The sequence below is a fragment of the Oreochromis niloticus genome, linkage group LG9, assembly GCF_001858045.2.
Source record: "Oreochromis niloticus isolate F11D_XX linkage group LG9, O_niloticus_UMD_NMBU, whole genome shotgun sequence".
In the NCBI taxonomy this organism is placed as follows: Eukaryota; Metazoa; Chordata; class Actinopteri; order Cichliformes; family Cichlidae; genus Oreochromis; species Oreochromis niloticus.
Window position 1 is genome coordinate 23154418 of NC_031974.2, and position 23286 is coordinate 23177703.

Consider the following 23286-nt stretch of genomic DNA (forward strand, 5'->3'; position numbering starts at 1 on the left):
AAAAGTGTCATTTATCTGCCACTTCTGTTTGACATGTCATTATCACTGAGTGATGAAACATCAGTTTTGTCATTTTTTCCAGCTTTCCAATGAAACAGCTTTCATGCCTTGGCCATTCCACACTTTATTTCTCCCATTCACATCTACACAAATGTGTTCCTTCAGACGAATGGAAGAAGGCACAGCCTGTTCTGGAAGTGTATTCATTTCTGCATGCAGACATCAGATAGACCAAGCAATATTTCTTTTAGGCGATGAGTGAAATCACCCTACTGTCTCTATCTTGTCTAATAAATAAATTGTCATCTCCTGCAGCCCATCAGGCACTGTGAAACCTTTACACACATACTGATTTAACAGAGGCACACACAGAGACACTCAAGGGCAGTAATGTGATGTCATGGCTGGATAGGACATCTCAGAGCTTTGGGGGATGAAGCACTTGCTGGTCTACATCACTCACCTCCCCCAAAGGATATATTAGAGTGTGTGGGTAGGAGGGTGTTTAATGTTGGTGTATGTGGAGGTGTGGGGACAGATGTGTGTGTGTGTGCAGAATGTGTGTGACCATGTGAGGGGGAGAGGTTATTCACCTTAAACTGTCTGGCTCTTTGAAAGCCCCACGAGACCAATTACCACAACTCTATGGTTCCATATTCACACACACACACACACACACACACACGTAACGTTACACCATGCAGGAACTATGATTGCAGAATGGCTCACGAGTATCTTCTTGTCAATATTCATGATTCAAGGGAGACCACTTAAAGTTCAGTAGTTATTACAAAAAAAGATTAAAAAAACAATGTAGTCATTTGGTATTACGCACATTCGACATGTTTAATTAGAGCGAACTAAAATAATTGTGAACCAAGATGCTATTTAATAACACCATTTCCACATATAAAAATAGTAGATCAGCGAATTAAACGTAAAAGCTCACAGCTTCCACTGTAACACACACTAATCATAATACAGCACAGGTAGTGCTGCATTGTTGTTTAGCACTGAGCTTGATCTTAGCAGTTATTCTGATCATTTAAAACACCTGTAGACTGGGGTCTGTGCAGACTCAGTGTGCAGTGTGTTTTTCTATCATTCAAATTTTTTATGACTTTGTCAATCAATTTATTCTTAATGATGTCACATTTAACAAACCCCAGTCAAAAGCACTCAATTCCCCTTAGGCCATTTTAATAAATAAATTAATGTTTGCCATGTATCCTAAATTATAGGAACAGATAGTATCCAGAGGAGATACAGGCATGCTCTTAACCATTTAAAAAAAAGAGAGAGAGAGAGAGAACGACTCAAATGCCATCGCTGTTTTCATCATGAATGGAGAACACTGACGGAAACCTATTAGAATATTCGAGACACAGCTGGTTCTAAGTGTGAGAGCTGGGGCGTGCCTGGGTCATGCCATACATGAAAAAGAGAGCAGATACTACAACATTACAAGCCCCACTGAGTAGCAGTGAGCATCATGGGAGTGCTCCACCTGTGGAACTCCACCTGTTGATGTGACTGTCCAATACTCAGCTGGAAGAGCCTGTTACCTTTGCTCCTGAATTACACACAGGAAGGGAGCCACTGTTTGCTCCTTCTGTCATATGAAAGGATGTCCTAAGCATAGCATGAGGCAAATTGAGTGCAATTGCCTGTTGTGTCTGATTTATTTAGTTGTTTGTTACTGTACAATCATAATGAGAGCTTGGTTTGCCAGGATTAAGTCCGACTGAGCGAGCAAATTTCCTTTGCCATAAATTTCTACGGTTAGCCGAGGTGTGGAGGGTTCAGTGGTCTCGGGATCTTGTTTCTCCTTTTTGCAGATGATGTGGCTCTGTTGGCTTAATTTAACAAGGAGCTCCAGCTTGCACTGGGGATTGATTTGCAGGTGAGTCTGTAGATGTTGGGATGACAAGTAACATTTCCTAATCTGTGGCCATGGCTCTCATCTGAAAAATGGTCTTGTGGCTACTAGTCAGCGATGACTTGCTGCCCCAAGTGAACAAGTTTAAGTATCTCGAGGTGTTGTTCATGAGTGAGGGGAGAGTGGAGCGGGAGCTTAACAGACACACTGGGACACACCGAGACTGATAGTGCCTGCAGTGATGTGGACACAGTACTGGTCTGTTGCGGTGAAGGGAGAGCTGACCCCGAAGCTGCTGATTTATAGGTCGATCTGTGTTCCTCCTCTCACCTGTGGTCATGAGTTCTGTGTAGTGAACAAAAAAAATGGATACAGGCAGCAGAAATGAGCTTGCGCTGAAGCATGTCTGGACAGAGTCATTTGGAGCCAGTACTCCTCCACATCTGTTTTATATGGTTGATTGCTTCTTACAGTAAATTGTTCTTGGGGTCTCCAGGAATCCCAGTCCAGGTATGTTATATGTTAGAAGGATGAGGGTTAAGAGTGTGTAATCGGACACCTATGTGTATTTGATCTTTCTTTAATTTTCAAACAATTTAGATTTCATCTCATTCTCAGACAAAAAGTTACGGTTTGCCTGAAATCAATAACATGATCATATAGTGTATGCTAATGCCTCGGTTGGACTATGACACATCTATTTCAGGGCTATAGACAGCCAAGGTTTTATAAGACAATAATGTGGTCGTTTGAAGTTAAAATGAATAATGTCCATGTTTCATTACATAAAGAACAACATGGTGTAGGTGTGTGTATCTGTATGAGAGGACGAGGTTGTTTACAACGCCTACTGTGCAGTAATTCAGAAGGTATGCATGCATCCATATATGTGACTGATGAAAATGATGTGATGTGACGTGCACTGAGGCCTTGGGGATGAGGTTTTAATTGAGAAGCTGGTTTATTTATCACATTCTATCACCATGTGGTGGTCTGCACATGACTCAGCAGCGTCTATCTAAGACTTGAGAGTGCACACATATGCACACACAAACACCAAGGCCATCTGGCTATAGCAGAGTGCAGCTAACTTGCAAGTTGTTTTAGTCTCTCTCCTTTTTCCTGCTAAGTCATTAATCTCTTCATTTTGAAGGCTGTTTTCAACAGGCACCAAGTGGGTTTAAGTCAACATTTGGTAACATCTTGAATAAAAAGACATTAAAAATTTGTTCAATTAGTATATCCTTTAATCCTAATTCAGCCTTATCATAAAGAATGACCTATACTTGATTTTATATTCATTACACAACCAAGAATGAATGCTATTGTACTACCCGTACAATGACTGCCAAAATTTAAGAACAGTAAGGAATATTCTAGCAAATAATAGAATAAACCTGAATTTTGTGTACAATATTCCACCTCTAAGAAATGAAGAGTAAGAGAATGAAAAATAGCCTATTCAACCATAGATCCTGATCCATATGCATATTAATAAACTTACTGTGCAGAATATGTAAATGCATGTGTCACTTTGGTTTTTTCTGTCTCCCAATGTGAGGCTGTAAGCATTTATTAAAGCCAGTATCACATACTATAGGAGTCAGACACTAATCTAACACACCTCAGAGTCTGACTCTGTCTGAGCCCAGCTCCTACTTGCTGCATTTTGAGAGACATTTCACAATGGTATGTAATAGCGGCCATACTAAAAATCAAAAAGAACATAAGATGCATGTATTTTAGCTGAGAAAAAACTGCAGAGTTCCTCTTTGAGTTATCTATGGGTAGGAATATGACTAAAAACCTGAAACACTGCAAACCCATCGGCAGACTGAAAACATCCTCATATGCATCTTGTTTTGCAACTCCTATCTGTGCTCCAACCCCTAATGGATAGAGAGAAGAGTGGATGGATGGATGGATGGATGGATGGATGGATGGATGGATGGATGGATGGATGGATGGACGGATGGATGGATGGATGGATGGATATATTAGTAAGGACTAAGTGGGTGTAACAGTACAGTTAGGTGTAACATTGCCTAACCCTAAATGCACAGAAAAATGTAAATCTTAAGACAGTAAGCGTCCACATGGATTCATCAGGATTATGTCAGTTTTATCGAATGATTCACCGCACCCAGGGCACCGTCTGACTCATTGGGTTACAATGCAAACAAAAATCAATTTGGGACCATCCAGAAGAGGTGATAGAAGTCACAATGAAAAGTGTAATTACGGCATTCAGTTATGGCTCTTGGGGGGACTTTGTCCTTAAACTGGAGACCCTGACCCAAAGGAAATAAACTTGCTTGCTTTATTGTGTTCATCTAATAAGTCGTTCCTCTGCAGTCTTTGTGGGAATATGATGCTTTGTGAGTCACACCACAGTATAGCATATGTGCTACTTTATGTTTGAATGAATCAGCTCAATCAATCACTTGTTCTTTTTTGTGTATGCTTTCAGATTGCTGAAGGTTTTGGTATTCATCTAGACACCAAAATCGACGATGTCGAATAAAGGCTTAAAGCCTAAACAGACAGGCTTTTTTTATTTTTTTAATTTCTGTCCTTCATATTGTCAGTTCATATCAGTGATATTGCTGGTACGGTTCACAAAGTTAAACAGGAGAGGAGACATTTCTGTAAAATCTGTGAAAAGAAGAAACTAGACACAGATGTGTGCACACAGGCAGACACCAAAACAATGTGTCCCTGGAACGCATACTCACACAAACACACACATCTTTCAGTGCCCACATAGACTCCACAGCGCAAGAATAAAATCTTCTCCTTAAACTGCTCCAGGCACTGATTCCTTTGGCCTTAGGGTATGGTGCCTCAAGAGGACAAACTCACTCATACTCATCTTTTTCTCTTGCCATCTCAGTTTCTATGTCTTTCACTCTCACATACACAAAGACACACATGCACAAGCCTGAGCTTTCTCAACTAGCACTGACTATTACAAGGATATCACTAGCGGATAAAAATTGGAAAGCAGTACAGCTTCTACATCCTGCATTTTAATAGTCATGCGTGCAATCAGAGCAGCCAAAATCTTCATCAAAACCTGCGCTTTCATCATTCATATTATCCCTTTTTCTAAAACAACAAACAAAAAACAATCTTTTCAAATTTTCTCTGAGGCACGTGCTTACATCAACCACTTTTCACTTCTTTTTTTCAGATTTTACACTCGCTTTTGCTCTTTTTCACATCCCTTTCCCCATTTCTGTCTGTCTCTCTCTACATTACACTTTTTTGTCTCACATGCTACATTTTATTTAATTGTGGTTACTCCAACTTTGTGAATATTTTCCTTAACATTACCTTCATGCACATCAAATCTAATTATATCCAATGAATGTAAATGAGATTATACTCAGGTTTCTGGAAATCCCAGGGTATCTTTTTTTTTTATCTAAAAAACTTCATAAATGTATTTTTAATACTGCAGGAAGAAATGTAATCTGATTTGAATAGTTAAAACTTTTGAATGATTGTTGGTCCCAGCTGACTATAAACTACACATCCATACACCATACATCAATGTATTATAAGTAATGAGCTATTTTTCTGTAAACCATCACCACTATGATTATTTTATTTTTAACTAACTGTTGTTAATTACAGTTGTATTGTTTCTTAATCCTGTTAAATGGAACATTTTGCTCCCCAGGACTGATCACACACACCACACACAGAAAACCGCACACCTTACAAGAGAGCAGACAGGTAAGGCATTTTGTACATGTGGACACACACACACACATGGAGTTTTCAAGTGTTGTCAACAAGACATAGAGAGATTATCTCTTTGGTTATTTGCTTATTTTTTCAGTCAAACGTTGAGACAATAATCCCACACAAATGCTTATGAATAACTGCTTTCAAAGATACAGACTTTCCCTCAGAAGAACAAGTACCGAAGTCAAAAGGGGTATCATCCAGACAACACCAAATGATGCACACGCACAGTGAAAGTTTTATGTAATGAGTTCTGGGTATCTTCAGCACAGAGTGAGGCCCCTTAAGCACCAATCATGAATAAATGCACCAACACTGAAGATGTGAACTAGCAAGAAAATACTGTGTCTTTGTCTAACACAGAAAAACATCAGCAAAACAGGAAGGATACTTGTATCTGCCATGGTCAGTCAGTGTCATATCTATCACCTTATTTTCGCTTGTAATTACAGTGCTCTCTTTAGTTAAGCATTGCGATTTCTAAATTGGCCAAAGCAATAAAAAGAAGCATTGCATTTAGCAATTTTCTTGCAATATGGTCAAAGCTATCTAATAAATAATTAATCCCTGAGGGATGAGGATTAACACAAGAAAATACCATGTTGAGGGGCTACTGCGGCTAAGGATCAAGACAAAAACAAAAACAGGGAAACCACAGTCAAAACATGAGATCAAACAGCCATCAGTTATTCTAACACATAACCTCCATTTGTTAATAAGTAATTTTTTCATCTGTCACTTTCTGTTTTTGTGTCCTCTCTATTGTCCTCCTGTGCACTTCCTCCTTCATTTCTCTCTGTCTTTTGCCTCAGTGTTTCACTCTTTTCATAACGCACTGTTTTCCTCTCTGTCTGCCTCTTTGGCATGGTTTGGTTGGTTCTTATCTATTCTCTCCACTATCTGGTGTTGAGGGAAGATAAGCATGCATTTGCATGTTTAATGAACCAAACACCCCCGATTCCCCTCACCATGAGGACACACACATGCACAGGGGTAGGCACACACACACACACACACACACACACACACACACACACACACACACACTAACACACACGAACCAATGCTGTTGGCCCTACAGGCCTCTGTCTCCTTGCAGCTGACATGGAGTCAACAGCTGCTGACTCCTTCAGGAATAAGTATACATAACATATAGAACAGCAAACAGCAGAAGGCCATTATTTGTCCTAACCCCATTCATTTTAACAAAAAAGAGAAATGACATGAAAATACTGACACGATTGGATTTCATTTGATTTTTAAACTTGAACTGACAAGGATGACAAGGATGTTGCAGGAAAATATAGACAACCAGAAAAGCTTCACTAAGGCAAACGTGTCATAAGATTTGATAAATAAGATAATAAAACACAGACAACTGTTTTGCATATTTTGACAATACTGACAGTTTAAAAAAAACTCATAAAAAGTAAATACAGCCCACAGGAGACAAACAAAACTTCTGTGATGACCCTGCCCATTCTGCATGGTCTGGTCTGCTCTTTCTGGCTAGGCAGGATGTGAGGAGCGGGTCTTAAGAGGAACCACACTTGTTGGCACTTAATTGTCCCCAAGGATCTCCAAGGCTTTCACACATTCATCACATGACTGACAAAGCCACTCCTCATTTCTTTTCATTTAATTTGTGTTTAATTAATTACATTTTGATCCAGTTAAAATCCATTATTGATCTAGTCAAATGGTAACATAATGTAACTTTTTGATATCATTTAAAGAATAAAAACCTAAAAGTTAATACTTTATAACAGCACAAGTGGGAACAAACAAAGCTTGCAGAGATTTTCAGTATCCAGCTAAGAGTTTTTCTATTATTGTTTTAAGATTTTTCACCCCCTCTTCCCTTGAAGATCACTGAGACATTTTAACTGTCTTGCGAGCACAGTATGTTCAAGATCTGCCCACACATTTCAAATGAAGTCAATATCAAAAGTTTTAGTTCGCTCGAAGCTGCTTTATGTATTTAACAGTTTGCTCGTATTTTGTTTCCAAAATGACTCTCGTGTATCCAGGTACTTAACATCTTTCAGGCGCTGCCTACTGCAATGTGATTGCTGGCAACATTTTCTTTTGATGGCTGTAGGAAACGTGGTCATTTAAGCATGTGGGCTGTGTGGAGGACAGTATGGTTTTATGCAGCTCCTTTATAGTCATTTGTGGCAGTTTGCGTTGCTTTTCTGCCTCGCAGAAGTACAGTATCTGACAGATTTCTTGGTCTATTAGATCCTCTCATGACTTCCACAGTTCCCTTTCAAAGTGACATTTCACACAGTGAATATTCCAAGGGGAATAGAAACTACTCTATCTTTTTATAGCATTTGCTGTTTAGTAGGCACCAATTAGCCTTAGCCTCAGTGAGTTGTTTGCACTAGCCCGAGTATACTTAGTGTTACCACAAGATTTGATTTTACAGAGAATTTATCAAGCTTTGAAATATTCAGCTAATAATTACTAACAGCTGTTTACCTGCCTAACAGGTCCTGAAAGGTCAACTGAAGTCTAATGAGTTACTTCAGGTCTCAATATTTGTTTACACTTTTAATTGAATATTAGTTAATAAGATAAACAAAAAATTTTGGAAAGAAAAGTGGTCATTTTTATCGTGTTTACTGAAGGGTTTGCATTTATTTTTCACTTTAAAAAATGACAAAATATGTAATTTATCCAGACTGGTGATCTGTTCAGGATGTACCTTTCCCCCAGTGGCAGCTGGGATAGGATCTAAGCCCCCGAAATTGGAATCCTAAATTGGATAAGCAAAAGCAGACGGATAGATAGGTGAATGCAAAACTTGTGTTTTATAAATTGTTGATTTTGCAATATTGCAATATTACCAATGCATATTACCATATTGCATTGGTAATATGTTGTATATAGATAATAGGAAAGGCAGTTATTTACTTTGCAAAAACTTTTTTTTTGTCACAGTCATGCTGTTCACTTCTTTTATGCATGTGGACCTAAAATATGACTTTTTATGCAACTTTCTTGCAAGATATGTGATAATAGTAAAAACTGACAAAATTATCATCATCCCAAACTAATAAACAAATACCCCAATACAAGTATTATGGTTTCATGTTTTAGCTTCTCAGTTTTTAAAGCTGCTGGCTTTATTAGTGTCAGGGGCAGTCCGTGGCTTCTGGGCAAAACAGACTGAAGCTTCAAGTATACTTTGTACATACACATTTACTGTATATATAAGTGTCCCTGAGCAACAATAACTAGTTAATTTGTAACCCCAGAGAACAGTTCTTCAGTCATTTTTGAGTTTTTTTTTAAATGAAAGTGCATTTTTCAATCAGAAACAACAGCACAATAACTCTCCAATGTTTTTCTAGTCTCAGATGGTTCATCTAAACAATTCTCATTTAAAAAGCAGCTTATCTGGATGCTTAGAATGCAAGATGTTATAAGGAGCCACAAAGCCAAAGGCATGGTTTCTCCCTTCCGTGCAAAAGCCAAGATGTTATTTAGGAGCAAACACAGATAGATGAGGGAGAGCTGAAATAACACAGAGAGAGGCCGACAGAAAGATAGACAGCGGGGGTGACAGCACTGTGAGAGATGTCGCCACCTGCCACCATTTTTCTCTTCTGCTCTTGGAAATGCATCATCAGTCATTAGCAGGGAGCATGACTTGCAGTATCATCATCACTCATGCAGACACACACATACACACACAAGCTCAAACACAAAGCGTATTTTAAGGTATAATGCAGCAGCCTATAATTTGAGTTCCCTCTATGCAGCATTTTGCTGAGCTTATAAAACCGCCTGCAGCTAATGGTGTGATGGATCCCTCTATTATCACCCAACGAAGGACTAGAGAGTGGGGTGTAGTGAGATAAACGAATGTAATTGGATAGTATTTTAGTCGTGGCAAAAACACGAGGGTGGTCAGGGACAAAAAGAGACCATGAAAATGATAACCACAGTATGAAATACAAAAGCTGTCCCAACATGATGGATCCATTCAGTAAATTAAATCCCACATTAAAATGAAATAACCCCCGAGTGGACCTACTGTGTGTTTGGAGATTTCAAATGATGCGGTCATTATGTCAAAAACGGACTGAAATACACTGACCAAAGACAGTATAACTTCATAACTTCATACTTTAACACACACACATAAGTGAAAATGTATATTTTTCCATTATTTTCTGTAATTTAATTCTAAAAGTTTAAGTTCATTACAGTTAAAGTGAAATGTTTACTTTTTTGAGTGAATTCGAATATTATTAAAATATGTTATTTCAAACAGTATAAATTTCATATGTGTCATGCTGTCTGCTGGTGGTTGGATCCACGAGTCTTTTTCATGTCCAAAGTCAGAGTTCTCTGTCAGCATGTTATGTTTCCATCACCATGCTCACTTCCTTTATCAGCAAGACACCAGCCTGAAGTGCCAAAACTACTACCAAATGGTTTGATAATCACTGGGATCATGAGCAAGACGAGAAACACTCAACCCAAAAATACAGGCTAGCCTATATCAAAGTAACCTAGGCTTCAATAAGACCTCAGCAGTGCCACAGCTGATCGCCTTCATACCACACCACATTCATTCTTGGTCATTTTTAGTAAAGGAGCCCCCAAACAAATGCTGAGCGTATAAATGAACATACTTTTCAGAAACTGTTCTGTATTGTACATCCATTATGAAGTAATGAAATAATCTGAGAAAATGGATTTCTGATTTTAATAAGCTATGTGCCATAATCATCTTTTTTTTAAAAGAGGTTTGTGACCTTTTTCCACTGGCACCTACACGTCTCCATGCCACAACACTGCTTCCACCACATTTGACAGATGATGTGGTATGCTTTGGATCATGAGGTGTTACTTTTCCTCCTTTTCTCTTCACATCATTCTCACACAGGTTAGTCTTCGTTTTATCTGACCAAGGGATTTATTTTACAACTATAAAGGCTCTTTTAGATGTTTTCTGGCAAAGTCTAATCTGTACCGCCTTTTCTTCAGTAAAAGCAGTGGTTTGCACCTTTTGTAAACCCTCCATATTTACATTCATGAAAGCGTCTCACTGACAAGGACAGGCCGATCTCCTTCAGTGTTCTTGACTCCTCTATTGTAAAGGTCATGTCTTAAACTAGGAGAGAATTCTGGGATCGTCAGCTTTTATCGTCTTCCATGGTATTTTGGTTTTGCCATTCCTGTCTTGTTAACAATGTACCAGACTGTTGATTTGATCACTTCTGAATCTTTTTGTCTCTCTTTAATAGATTTTTCAGCTTAACGATGGCGTCCTTTATTTGGATTGACATAATTTTGCACCTTATACTAAGAGTTACATTGAAAAGGTACAAAATACTTTTTTGACACTCCAGATGTTTTATCTGGTTAATTTGTCATAGAGTAATGAGGTAACAGACTTCGCCTGGCTATGAAACTGCTTAGTTAGTCAATGATCCTATTACGTTTAAGCTTTTGAAATGGGAGACTATGCCTGTAATTTCCAAAATGTTAATGCAAGACTTCTGTCACACTCCTTTAATTAAAACCAAACATCTGCACTTCAATCCCATCTTGTTGTTTAATTTGAAATCCACACATGAGAACTCCAACCACCCCCCACTCAAAGTCCAGCACTTAGAGCCAATTAAAAGGGGTGGTCAGGGACTGGTTAGCACCACAACCATCATCCAGGATGAAATACGGAGCATCCACAAACTCATTGGGAGGATGACCCACCCTAGATGAGCTGCTACGAGAGCCTCCAGCGCTTGTTCCATCCTGTTTGTAAATATTAGCCTCATTTGAGATTAACTGTGCATCGCCTGGAAAGTAGACAAGAGCAGACGGCAGAGACAAAGAGGAAGCCAACCATTTCCCAACATGCCTTGAGGCTGTACAATCAGTGGAGAGCAAGCCGCAACCTCTGAGGCTGAAAAACGAAGAAAGCTCAGTGATGCCAAAAACTACAGTTCAGGAAACGGCCATTTCCAACTGGCTCCAAAAATGAGTCAGTGCCAGTTCACTCCCATGTTCCCATCCCCATTTCTACAGCAGATGTAAATGAATTTCTGACCATTTTTTTTAAGTAAAAATATTTTTGCTTTCTGTAACTAATAACTTCCCGTCCCGGGCACCACCATGTTTGCAGTGCTTGGGACTTTTAGAACACTTCGTAATAGTTCGTGCTGATTGGTTAATCGTACTTTTAACCGGATGAGGAAATCTGCTGCTGTTTTGCTGAGTTTGTTTTTACAAATGCAACTGGCTAACCAAGCTTTCTAGCATTTGCCATCCAACCTCTTATGTAAATGTGGCCAGGTTATAATTTTTCACATTTCCATGATTCCAACACAAGTCAGGATAGAGTGGGAAAGAAATCTTGTCACAAAAAGGCTGTGTGTAGGCAGGAGAGGATCCAAATGCAAAACTCACCGAGAACTCAAAAGCACAGCTTTATTGCTGGAAACAAAGCCAAACGATACAAAACTAAACTGGGAAAACTAATAATAAATCATACATGAAAACACAGGGAAAATCACACACAGCTATGAGGGAGGGCGCGACACTGAACACAGGAAGACTGGGGAGTTAAATACACACATGAGGTGATCAGGAGAAACAAATGAACATAACGATGTCACAGGATCTCTTTCAAAATAAAACAGGAAACATAATGAAACACAGACATGACAACATGAACATGACAACAAAAGACATGCAGACATGAAACACATAAAGGACAAGGGAGACTTAACACAGGGGTTGAAAACACGAGGGGAAACTAATAAACAAATGAACTTAGAAAACCCAATGAATTTCAATATGAACCATAAACATCAAAATAAACTAAAACTCAAAACGCTGGGTCAAAAGACCCAGGATCGTGACAAATCTAACCAGCAGCCATCATTTGATTGGCCTACCTGACTCAAATGAGTCTCCTGTTTGTTTTCATGTTTGTTTTTTATGTTGCATTATTAAACCTGGATAAAGGTGGCACACACTCTCAAGTCTCTGGTAGACCTCCTTTCAAACATTCCTGACAAAATACCATACAGCTACAGCAATAAACCTTTTGTTTTATTTCCCTTCTGTTTTAATGCTACTCCCCAATCTTATACACAGACAGTAGCCCTGGGTTAAGCTGGTTTTACCTTTATGTGTGTGGATATGTAACTTCTATTTTTTTCTTTGTTTTAACATATGCTATGCCTGGGAGAGGTAAGGATTTTATTTTACTATTACTATTACTATTTTCTTTTGTGTGGTTTAATACAGAGAAGAGAAGAGAAGAGAAGAGAAGAGAAGAGAAGAGAAGAGAAGAGAAGAGAAGAGAAGAGAAGAGAAGAGAAGAGAAGAGAAGAAGAGAAGAGAGACAAACATAATTCTGTAGCTAAAAAGCAGGCAATTTTATTTCAAAATGTTTCTAGCACTCCCCGTGTGTCTGGGGTCTATTACTTGCTGTGATCAAGTCTAAAGTGTGTGAAAACTAAGCCCAAACTGTGTGAATGTCTGCTCCTGAGGGTAGGACAACTTTATAGTCTAGTAAGTGTGTTTACCCCTGAGTAAAGACTTGGGCACAGTGTGTGAAAATGTGTATATGTGGGTATGTTCGTATGTGCAGCAGAAAGAGTGAAGCTGGTCCCTGTTGGTGTGGAACTAAATGTCACAGCTTGATTAGAATAAATAGTCCTATATATGCTCTGGGACTGGGCACCAATGCACAGCAGGGCAAGTATGTGTAGTGACTCAGTGCTTTTGTTCCATTTCTCTTCCTCACTTCCTCTTTCTGTCTATATCTCTCACACGCGTGCATAAACACACATGCATGAACACTCTGACTTTACCTTTCTCCGACCTACCCAGTGGGTCTTTGGGCAGATGTGTAAGTCTGAACAACACAATCAGAAAGCTGTTACTGCCTCAGGACATGAACTTTACGCCTCACAATCCCTCACATTCACACACACACACACACACACACATGCACACCCACATATTTTGCCACTCACTCTCTGTGTTAGTCTCAAATGTTAACTATGCTCGTTATATTATACTTCAGCAAGAAGCAACAAACTTTTACACATCTGAATACAAGCAGCAACAATATTATTTTTAGATGTGCTATTACAGCCTATTATTCAGGAGCCGTTTTAGGAGCATGGCCATTGTGGCTCATGTACCTCCTGATTACTGCTGCAACTCTGATTTGACTCATTTGTAGCTGGTCTGAAATATTACCTTGCCTGTTTCAATCTTTGCTAAGTCTCACAATCAGATTCAGTTCATATGGAAATTCTTTACCATGCAGTGCTTTAGATATACAGGTAGACATGGCCCATAGGTCAAGAACTGAGAAGGCCAGGTCATTTCTCTCATAGTATCAGATCAGATATATTACATTTTGTTCCAGTGATCACAGGTGTGATCCCTCTCATGCACAGAATTGTCAATATATATTCTTCCAAATCATTTATTTAAAGATGTTCTTTAAAATAACCTAAATGTATCAAAAACAAAGATAATATGTCGATAAACCTTTTCTTTGGCTGCCATGGAGTAATGGAACTTGTTAGCAATTTCCTTCCCTCTCTTTCCTGCTCTCTTCTGTCTTTTTTCGCTCTCTCTCACTGAGTTGGGATTACATTCCCTTGCCTCCAGTAGGGATAGTTTCATATCTCTTCACTAAATGCTAACAGTTCCATTAAGCACAACGGAGGACTCATTTAGAGGTCACATTTGTTTTGCTCAACTTCCCTTGTCATCTGCATACCAGCCGAGTGGCTGTCTCTTTCAGCTTTGATTCCTGTTATCTGACATGACCTTTCTGCTTTGAACTAATTGGTAAATTGCTATGGACTTTTTCATTCTAATTCATCTCCCTTTAATGACATGGCTTTACAAAAATGTCCCTATTTCTTTTATTTTTGCACTGTGTATTAGTTGTTCTTAAGCGTGCCTGCAAAATCCACAGTGTTTCATTTATGATATCATAGTATGCGCCATAATACTAGCTACAAGGCATCAGGGTGGTGTTATTTTTGCTTGTGGCCAGTTTAAACATGACAACCAAATAATTCAATTTAGCCAGTGAATCCATAAACCTACGTGACATCTCATTTATGGCCTTGATAATCCACTGCCCCAAGTCACGATTAGCTTAGTAGCCAGCTTCACATTATTTCCGCAACAGTTTACGGTGCAGCGTTTTAATGAACTAATAATATCTTCCAGAATGCCCAGCAAGGTCACTGCAAACCAGGCATAGGATGGAGAACCTTTATGTTAGCGAGCTGTACATTTTATTACCGTATGCTGAGGGAGTTTTGAGAATACAGGCAAGGCGCAACAGAAACAATGTGTGCATTTTCAATAGAAAATAACTTTATGAATCATAACAGAAGGAAAAGGCAGGTCTGGTATGAGCTCCAAGAAGTCAGCATACAGGTTTAAACAAGTTTTATAATGTTAAGTTGTAATAAAATAGAAGCTTTTCAGCCACCAGGAGCACCAACTAGTTTATGGCTTCATCTCCACACAGTAATATAAGTGCGAAACATGTCTGAGGCCTATGAGCCAAACAATGTCCCCAGCCTGTATTCCAACACCTTATGTGCCCTACTAGAGATGGGAGAACAATGTTCAGGTGCCCTAGGGTCTCCTTACTAAACATTTGAGTGCACTTGGCCTGCCTGGCATACATCCTGCCAGCTTCTGCAACTCACCACCAGGTGGGGATCACTTATCAGCTCAGGTCTTTACCCAAGTATCCGAGTCATTTGGTTGTAAATCTGATAATATGATTACAAATGAGCCAATCCATAACCACAAAATTCCCTAGTGTAATACCCACTTATTAACATGTTTAGGTTAGAACATGGTGGTAGGAGATATAGTAAATATTTCTTATCAACCAAGTGATATCACCTTATATACTTATATCTATACATGTGCCCCATCTGCTCGCCTTGTCCAAGTGTGTGACCCTAACGTTTCTGTCATAGCCAAAGCATAGGTTATGACAGGTCCCATGAGTTCCTATTCTTAACTTTATATCATTTGGTGATTCATCACCATTCATCATATTTATCACATTTATTTATATCGGCAAAAACACATTGATGCTAATTGAAATATATTAACCAAACATTCAGAGGTATGCTTTTAAAAGGGCACTGAAGGTTTAAGCTGCACAGCCAGTCAGACAGAAAAAAAACTGCAGGAGCAAATGCTTCCCACTGGCTGCCACTTACCACTAATGTTAGAAAAATGATAAATTAGTTCCGGCATGCTGTCTGGAGTCTATGTGTTCACGTGGGTGTGTATGTCTGCCAGTGAATGCTTCCTTCCTGTAAAGTGTTGTGTCGCATGCCAGCAGTTCACAGTGTGAACAGATGTTAGTCAGTATTGCCCTGGGTTTCTGCACCACAGTCAGGCATTTTTTAGGGTCCTCGGCTCTGAGGAGGAGTCCGTGGAGATGCCTGAATTGCTTTATCGAGCGGAACACAACTAAGGACACGCAGGCTCACAGCAGCTGCCAAGAACACACACAGACATGCGAACACAAACACAGCATTTGCTCCAAGCATGTGCAAAACAAACCCACAAACAGCTGGGATACAAAAAATCCACACATTTGGTATAATAATATAAACAAACACACACAACTCTATAGAATAAGCACTCTTAAGTTAACTTTCACCCCAGCATATTTCTTACAGAGTAATGGCTTAACTGCTGACTGAATATGGCAGCTGTAGCTTGAACCCCACAGGAAACCCTGTTCCAAACAATATGGACTATCAGAACTGGAATAATCTAAAATTTGAAAGGATAACGAGAAAACACGTTTTAATACAATCTCCTGTTAAAACCACTCTCATGACAGTTTTTTTTTTATTTAATACTTTGCTTTATTACAATAACACCTACCAACACTTTCCATATTTAGCTGCTGCTTGTCACTGAGACACAGATGAAGGAAGAGAAAATAACTGGTGGTGTTGAAGACCATGGGAAAGGTTATAGCTGTCTCTTTAGATAGCATCATATTCTCTCTGATCATTCACAGTTATACTGCAAAGACTAATATCTATACTTGGGCTTGCACGCAAAGAAACTGGCTCTTTTAGAATCTGCATGAAAGATAATGCCAGTCAAAGTGACAGACAAAATAAATTAAAATGGTCAAACTCAGAGGTGTGCTGTCTCATGTGTTTGTGTTTATACATAAGGACATAAAGGGGGACAAACGCACATCACAAGTCTGATTTGACACACGCTGACACATAAGGATGGATGTGGACTCACTGTCATATAGTGAGCTGTCAGCACACAAGCACTAGCTAAGCCAATGCTCTATATCTGATGTGATAATCATGACATAACTGTGAGATGACAGCAGACAGAGTATTGGTGGCCCAGACACATGCATTTGCAGGCATAAACGCACCAAACACTTGTTCAGATAAAACAAGAGTAAATGTTGCAGAAAGTAGGATTTTTGCAGAATTTTAATTTGAAGACTCAAGCAAAGAAAATTTAATTCAGTTCAATTAGGTTGTTCATTTGTAAAATGCCACAACAGTTGCAAGTATATGTGTGAGAGTGATAGGGCCTATGCTGGGTTTAGTCAGGAGATAAAGATGCTCCAAAAGAAAAAATTCTGAAAAATATTTGCATATATGTAGACATCCCATCCACGTGGCTCCATAGTTCCTAAAAAGTATTTGAAACCACATATAATGATGAATAATACGGTATATTTTTCTTTAATGGCTTGGCATGAATTACCAATCCAAACAAATTATAGAATCAATAGTAACAACAGCAGAGCACTGTAAGGTACTTCAAGTCATCAGATATTAATACAATATGTAATTGTACCATCTTGATATACTGTGCTTATTTGGTTATTTAAGTGAGGGTTGCAGTAGGGCGGGAGCCTATCCTAGCTCAGATGAGAGGCAGGGTACACCCAGGAAAGGCTCTCAGCCAATCACAGGTCTAACATTCAGCAACAGATATACATGCTCAAATTCAGTTAATTAGCAAATCAATTATTTAATTAATTTAACTTAAGAAATTCTCACAAAAGCACATTGAGGTCCAGAGCTGAAGGTTTGAAGCGTGTTGTCACGTTGGTGCTGTGAGGTGAGACTGTGACACTCCAATGTAAAAGTTACAAATCTCAGTTTCAGTGTTTGATGATGGCACTGGGATTATTTTTGAAAGACTGTCAAGTTATATTTACGAGTAACCAAATTCAAACACAACCCTAGATAGGAAGCCTCTGAATTTATCCATAAAAAAGTTCCATCTTAGTCTCAGCTCAAGTAAATAAAGTTCAAAAGTCTCTTTTTTGGTGCACAGTTTGTCTTCACCCCTCAGGTTTGCGTACTTATGCAAACAGCTGCCTGAGGGAGTCAGATGGATGTTGAATGCATATGAACTTGACTCTCTGACATGATAGCAAATTTCATACAAACTCAACAAAACACAACTAAACAGGCACACAAAAACCCAGAACACAAAAAAAAACAATTTTCACCAACTTTCCACTGAACTTAACTTTTACTTCTTTTTTTTTTTTTCAAAAGTGAAAAGTGATGTGAATGCAAAAAGAAGCTCATTCTGTTCGAAGAAAGGTTCAGATACTCTTTATATTCCTTATCTCTTTATGTTAAGCGCTCTCTTTTCTCTTTTTATCTAAAAATAATTACTCAACACAAAGGTCAGACCTACGTGCATGACTGAGGTCGTATTTTAATGGGTTTTGGGACTAATATGTTGATAAATATTATAATAATACAAAAAGCTTTCAATGGAGCATAAACAAATTAAATCATAGAGTGGTTTTGTGGCCATGTAAATATATGGGGGAAGGTGTGTAGTGTCATACCTTCATGTAAAGACAAAGCATTTGTGATGCATAAACACTGATAAACACTGTCGTCTCCCAGAAGCTTCCCTCCATGCACCCATGCAGAAATCCTCCTTGATGTGCCTGCTGTACGATGTGTACAGTGTATGTGTATGAAGTGAATGCGGCTAAACTGTGTGTTATATACAGCATGTTAAAGTCTACACAGCTGTGTGGTACAGTGTTATTATTTCATACACCCGTCTATGTATGTGTGCAAACCCCCATTAGCCAAGTGTTAATTACTCCATGCTCAAGTATGTATTTAAAAATAAAATGAGACAGGTGTGTACTTTTTTGTGATTGATTTAGCTTTTAAAGTGAGTGTCATCCCAATCTATCCATCTTATAAATGCACCCGACAGCAGGAGGAATGCTGTCCTTTACTAGCAACATTATTTTATAAGGCAAAGAAGAAAATGTGTGTACTGTAGTGCATTCATATCATATTTGAAGTTGAAGATGTACAAAGATGACATACTACAAACACACACACACACACACACACACAGAGGTTTTCCTGGTACCTAATGCTGCTCATGCTGCCTGCCTCGGATCCCCAGCTTGCATCTCTCCAGCTGGGTGGCAACAATCTGACGCTCAGCCTCAAGTTCCCTGGTCAGACGCTCAAACTGAAGCTCCTGATGGAAGACATAAAAAAGAAATTGCGTGTTAGGCAGAACATGAGAGAGAATGAGAGAGAGAACAAGGAAGAAAGAAAGAGACAGAGAGACGGAGAGCACTCGGGGTCTGCAGAGGAAGTCAGGGATTATAGGTCATCGAAACAGCTTATGACTGGAAGATGGCTCTAAAAAAGTTAAAATAATTGTGCTATCAAACTTGACTGACAGGTGAGAAAAATGTGTTAGGCAATGTGTAGGCAGAGTGTTGTGTTGAAAGTGTTCTAAATATGTGAGCAAAGAATCGCTTCAATCCAAGCGACTGTGTGGAGCTCGAGGGTCATGAATGTGAAGATATCTGTGGAATTAATTAAATGTATCGCTCCCAAATAAAGTGTGTTCCTATTTGGCAGGTTAGACAGTTAACAATGTCATTTACTGAAAAAAAATATCTACTGGTGGGATTCTGTCTTTTTTAATCAATTTTAGGTATTCGTATTTTGAAACCTTTGTATTTAATGAAAAAATGCATTACTGCAGATGAAATCCTGTCACAAACCCTGACAGTAAAACAACCTTAGTCCTGACAACTTTTCAATATAATTAAATTTACTCTCATATTATCACAGCCACATTAAAAAAGAGCTTTATGTGTACTCTGTGGATTTAATGGTTCTGTTGCTACAGTTAGAGAAGGCTTTTCAGTGACTACAGTTTGGTGGGTTGCAGGTTACTGTCAGGATTTTAAGACAGAAATCAATGGGGAGAACTGCTTGTGCTGATTATATATCACTCTTAACCAAAACCTACCTGTGTGTGCATGTGTTGATGCATTAACTATTTAAGTTCCAGCTCTGTCAGTTATCTGGCCTAGCAGGATAAACAGCATTTTAAACCAATATAGATCTACAAGTATGTTTATGTATGTCTGTGTTTGTGTGAGTGTGTCACATTCAAATTAAATGTAGTAAATGCCAACATATGATATCCATGTGTTTGCAAGAACAAGTCCGTGTGCATTTCAGAGAGAGCTAAAGAGTGTGTGCTGGGGTGGTTCATTGTCTCAAAGCTACTAGAAACTCTGAATGAGATGATCTCCAGTCACTATCTCAAGCGTCCAACCTTAATCCCACCTGCACTCCAACACCCAACAACACAATTTAATTTGTCTTTCTCTCCTTTACCCCTTTTTAATGAATGCACCCAATAACAGCTTACACACTCTCTCTTTCCCTGCTTTGGTGTCTAAAAACAAACCAATCTAATTTTTGGTATTAGCTTAAGTGGCATGTGTCTCCCAGTTTTGGTATAACAGATTACAAAGTAATTACATTACATTTATCTGTGAAGTAATGCATTATTGTATTGTAGTTATGTTGTTGCTTGTTTGACAAAGTTTCTTCAGGTATACGCATGATAAGCAGACAGGAAAAACATCATCAAATGTGCCTTGCAACCAAGCATGAAACAACTATCCACTGCTGCCAACACCATTCTTTCAAAGCAGCCGCATTGGCAGCACGCTAACACAAACTGATGTTAAGTGTGATGTTAAAGCTGAGTGTGAGCCGACCCTAGCAAAGACAAAGACAAAACCTGATCTTTAACAAATGACAAAACAGTGAGTCAGGCTTGTAGCATTGCACTCTGTATCCTCCATTTCCACACACACCTGTTTCTGTGGTAGAATCACTCTGAAGTTTTTTCAGCTTTTCTGACAGCTTTGTGTTAATACTTAAACACTAAAAGAAAGATCTGTTTGCCTTCACTGGGATAGGGGCTTGTGTCGATTTGTGGAACTGTAGCCTAACGTTTGTATTGTTAACTGACAGTTACAGTACAATGCATATATATACACACACACATATATATATTTATATATATGTTTCAGGGGTGTAAGTATTCTGAAGCCTATTTTAGACCCATTCCATTTTGTTAATAACTCACTCACAGCTACCTTCTTCCCACTCAAATTCCTCTCTGTGCTCTCACTCACCTCACTCTTTGCTTATGTTTAAATCAGCAACAACCATGCAAATGTGTTTCTTGTTCTATGAGCAACAAGTCAAATCTTGCAGAATTCACCAATAAAGAATAAAGTAGGAGTTTCAGCCACCTCTATGATTTACAAAGTAAGGTAATGCTGGAAATTTGAGCAGAGTCTATTAAACCCTCTGGGCCCGTAATTCCAATTTACGGCTTTGTTTTACAGCAAGGTGCCTCTCTTCAAAGCTCTGCTCTGTTCTGCTCCCCAAAGAGACTGCTCTGTCACCTTGTTTGCCATAGATGCAACTCGTTTAAATCCTCAAGGTGCAAAAATGCAAATCCCTGCACCGAAAGTAGCATTATGCTAATTGATGATATATTATGCCTCAATGGTAGAGTATCTTAAACACCTTCTGAGGTAACATGGTAATGTCTGAATGCTAAACCCAAAGAGAAACCTGTTAGGCAAGTTACAGTTAAATTATGCATAGCCCTTGGTCACAGCTTATATTCATTCATATCCCTCCGCCTTAGGCACTGGTATGTTAGTGATATGTCATGATTAATAACACTTTGAGGATAAAACTGTTCAAACAACTTTTTTATCTTTATTTATTTCATCTGTCTTTTATTTTTTTCATTCAATCAATGCTGTTCTTCTCATGTTTTCTGTGTTTTATTTATTTCATTTGTATTTCATGTGTATTTTTTGCCTTGTATAAACTGCTATGGTGTTCTTTATTATGTCTTTTACTTCTGTACTTCTGTAAAACACTTTGGTCCATTGTGGTTGTTTTAAAGCACTTTACAAATAAAGCCAGGATGGTATGCCATCAGAAAGTTCCACATTAGTGAATTGGCCAAAGGACAGTTTATGTTTACCAGATGAAAGAGCTCGGCTGACTTTTCTAAGTACATGCCATTATATATTCTTATTAGCTACAGCTACAAGGCAGCAAAAAGCATACTTACAGCTTATTACAAAAACATTTAGGAGTTTGTGCTCAACAACAATTATGAACAGAATGCCTTTCTTTTATACGGTCAGTAAACGCAGCGATGACAAAGCCCTTGGCAATCAAAAATTGTCAATTAAAAGGAGAGCTGGCTACACTCATGCAAAAGTTTGGGGAACTCTAATCAAAACTTTCAATTGGTATGCAGGTATAAGATCAACTGAATTGATAGTTGGGAAAGCCTCTTCAAAAGAACTCCTTAACCTTCTACAAATTAAAATAAGAAAAAAGCAGGAATTTTTAAAAAGTAGCAAATCGTGTTTGTACAATTAAAAGATGTAAGCTAACAGAAATGATGGTGAAGATGAGCTTTGGAGCTCTACACTTTGATGAAGTCTCGATAAAGTTAAAATAGAACTTTTTGGCCATAATGAGCAAAGGTGTGTTTTCAGAAAAAAAACGTATGTTGGAAATAACACCTTTCGAACCATTAAGCACAGGGGTGTTCGAGGGTTGCGTTGCACTCAGTGACACAGGGAATATTTAACTTGTAATTAAATATTAACAAATTCTGACAGCAAACATCACAGCGGCTGTAAAAAGCTAAAGAGTGTATCCTTATTCCAATCCAGTCCTTACACCTTGACACCTTACACCTCCAAGTAGAGTGGTGGTGAAGGATTTGTTAATTAATACTTGGAGCAAAAATATAACAAACTTTGGGATACATGTGTCTTTCTTTCACTTCCACCAGCATTTTGTGGTGATGTGTAACGCTGTAAGATGTATCGATTAGGACACGTTTCTATAACTTGTTAAAACATATTCCTTTCAATTTCATTCAGGTAGTTACAACGTTGTCTTCTAACACTACCTGTCTGTTCTTTATATGTTTTGTTCTTTTATTGGCATCATCAAATATTTAAATAAAATTCTAATTATGAATCATTAAAAAAGGGGAATAAAGTGCCTTACATCTCAATTCAAGTGAACTGGGAGACTAAATGAAAAAAATTACAGAAAAAAAGGGGAAAATGCAGTTGTTATTTATATAAAAGTTTATAGTAGGGAATATATATTATTTACAAGCTTCTCTTTACCATCTGTATTTACTGGAAACATAAAAACTGGCCAACTGGCTCTATGACTACATTTGCTAATAACTATGGATGC

The 23286-nt window shown here is 38.5% G+C and overlaps 1 protein-coding gene across 1 annotated transcript in view; it reads right to left on the reverse strand.

The window, feature by feature from the left end:
• ctnnd2a (catenin (cadherin-associated protein), delta 2a) overlaps nucleotides 1–23286 on the reverse strand; it is a 250221-nt gene that overhangs the window by 144519 nt on the left and 82416 nt on the right. The window contains 2 exon segments of the mRNA XM_025910444.1: nucleotides 19079–19110; nucleotides 19112–19192. Coding sequence (XP_025766229.1) covers nucleotides 19079–19110; nucleotides 19112–19192 — 113 coding nt within the window.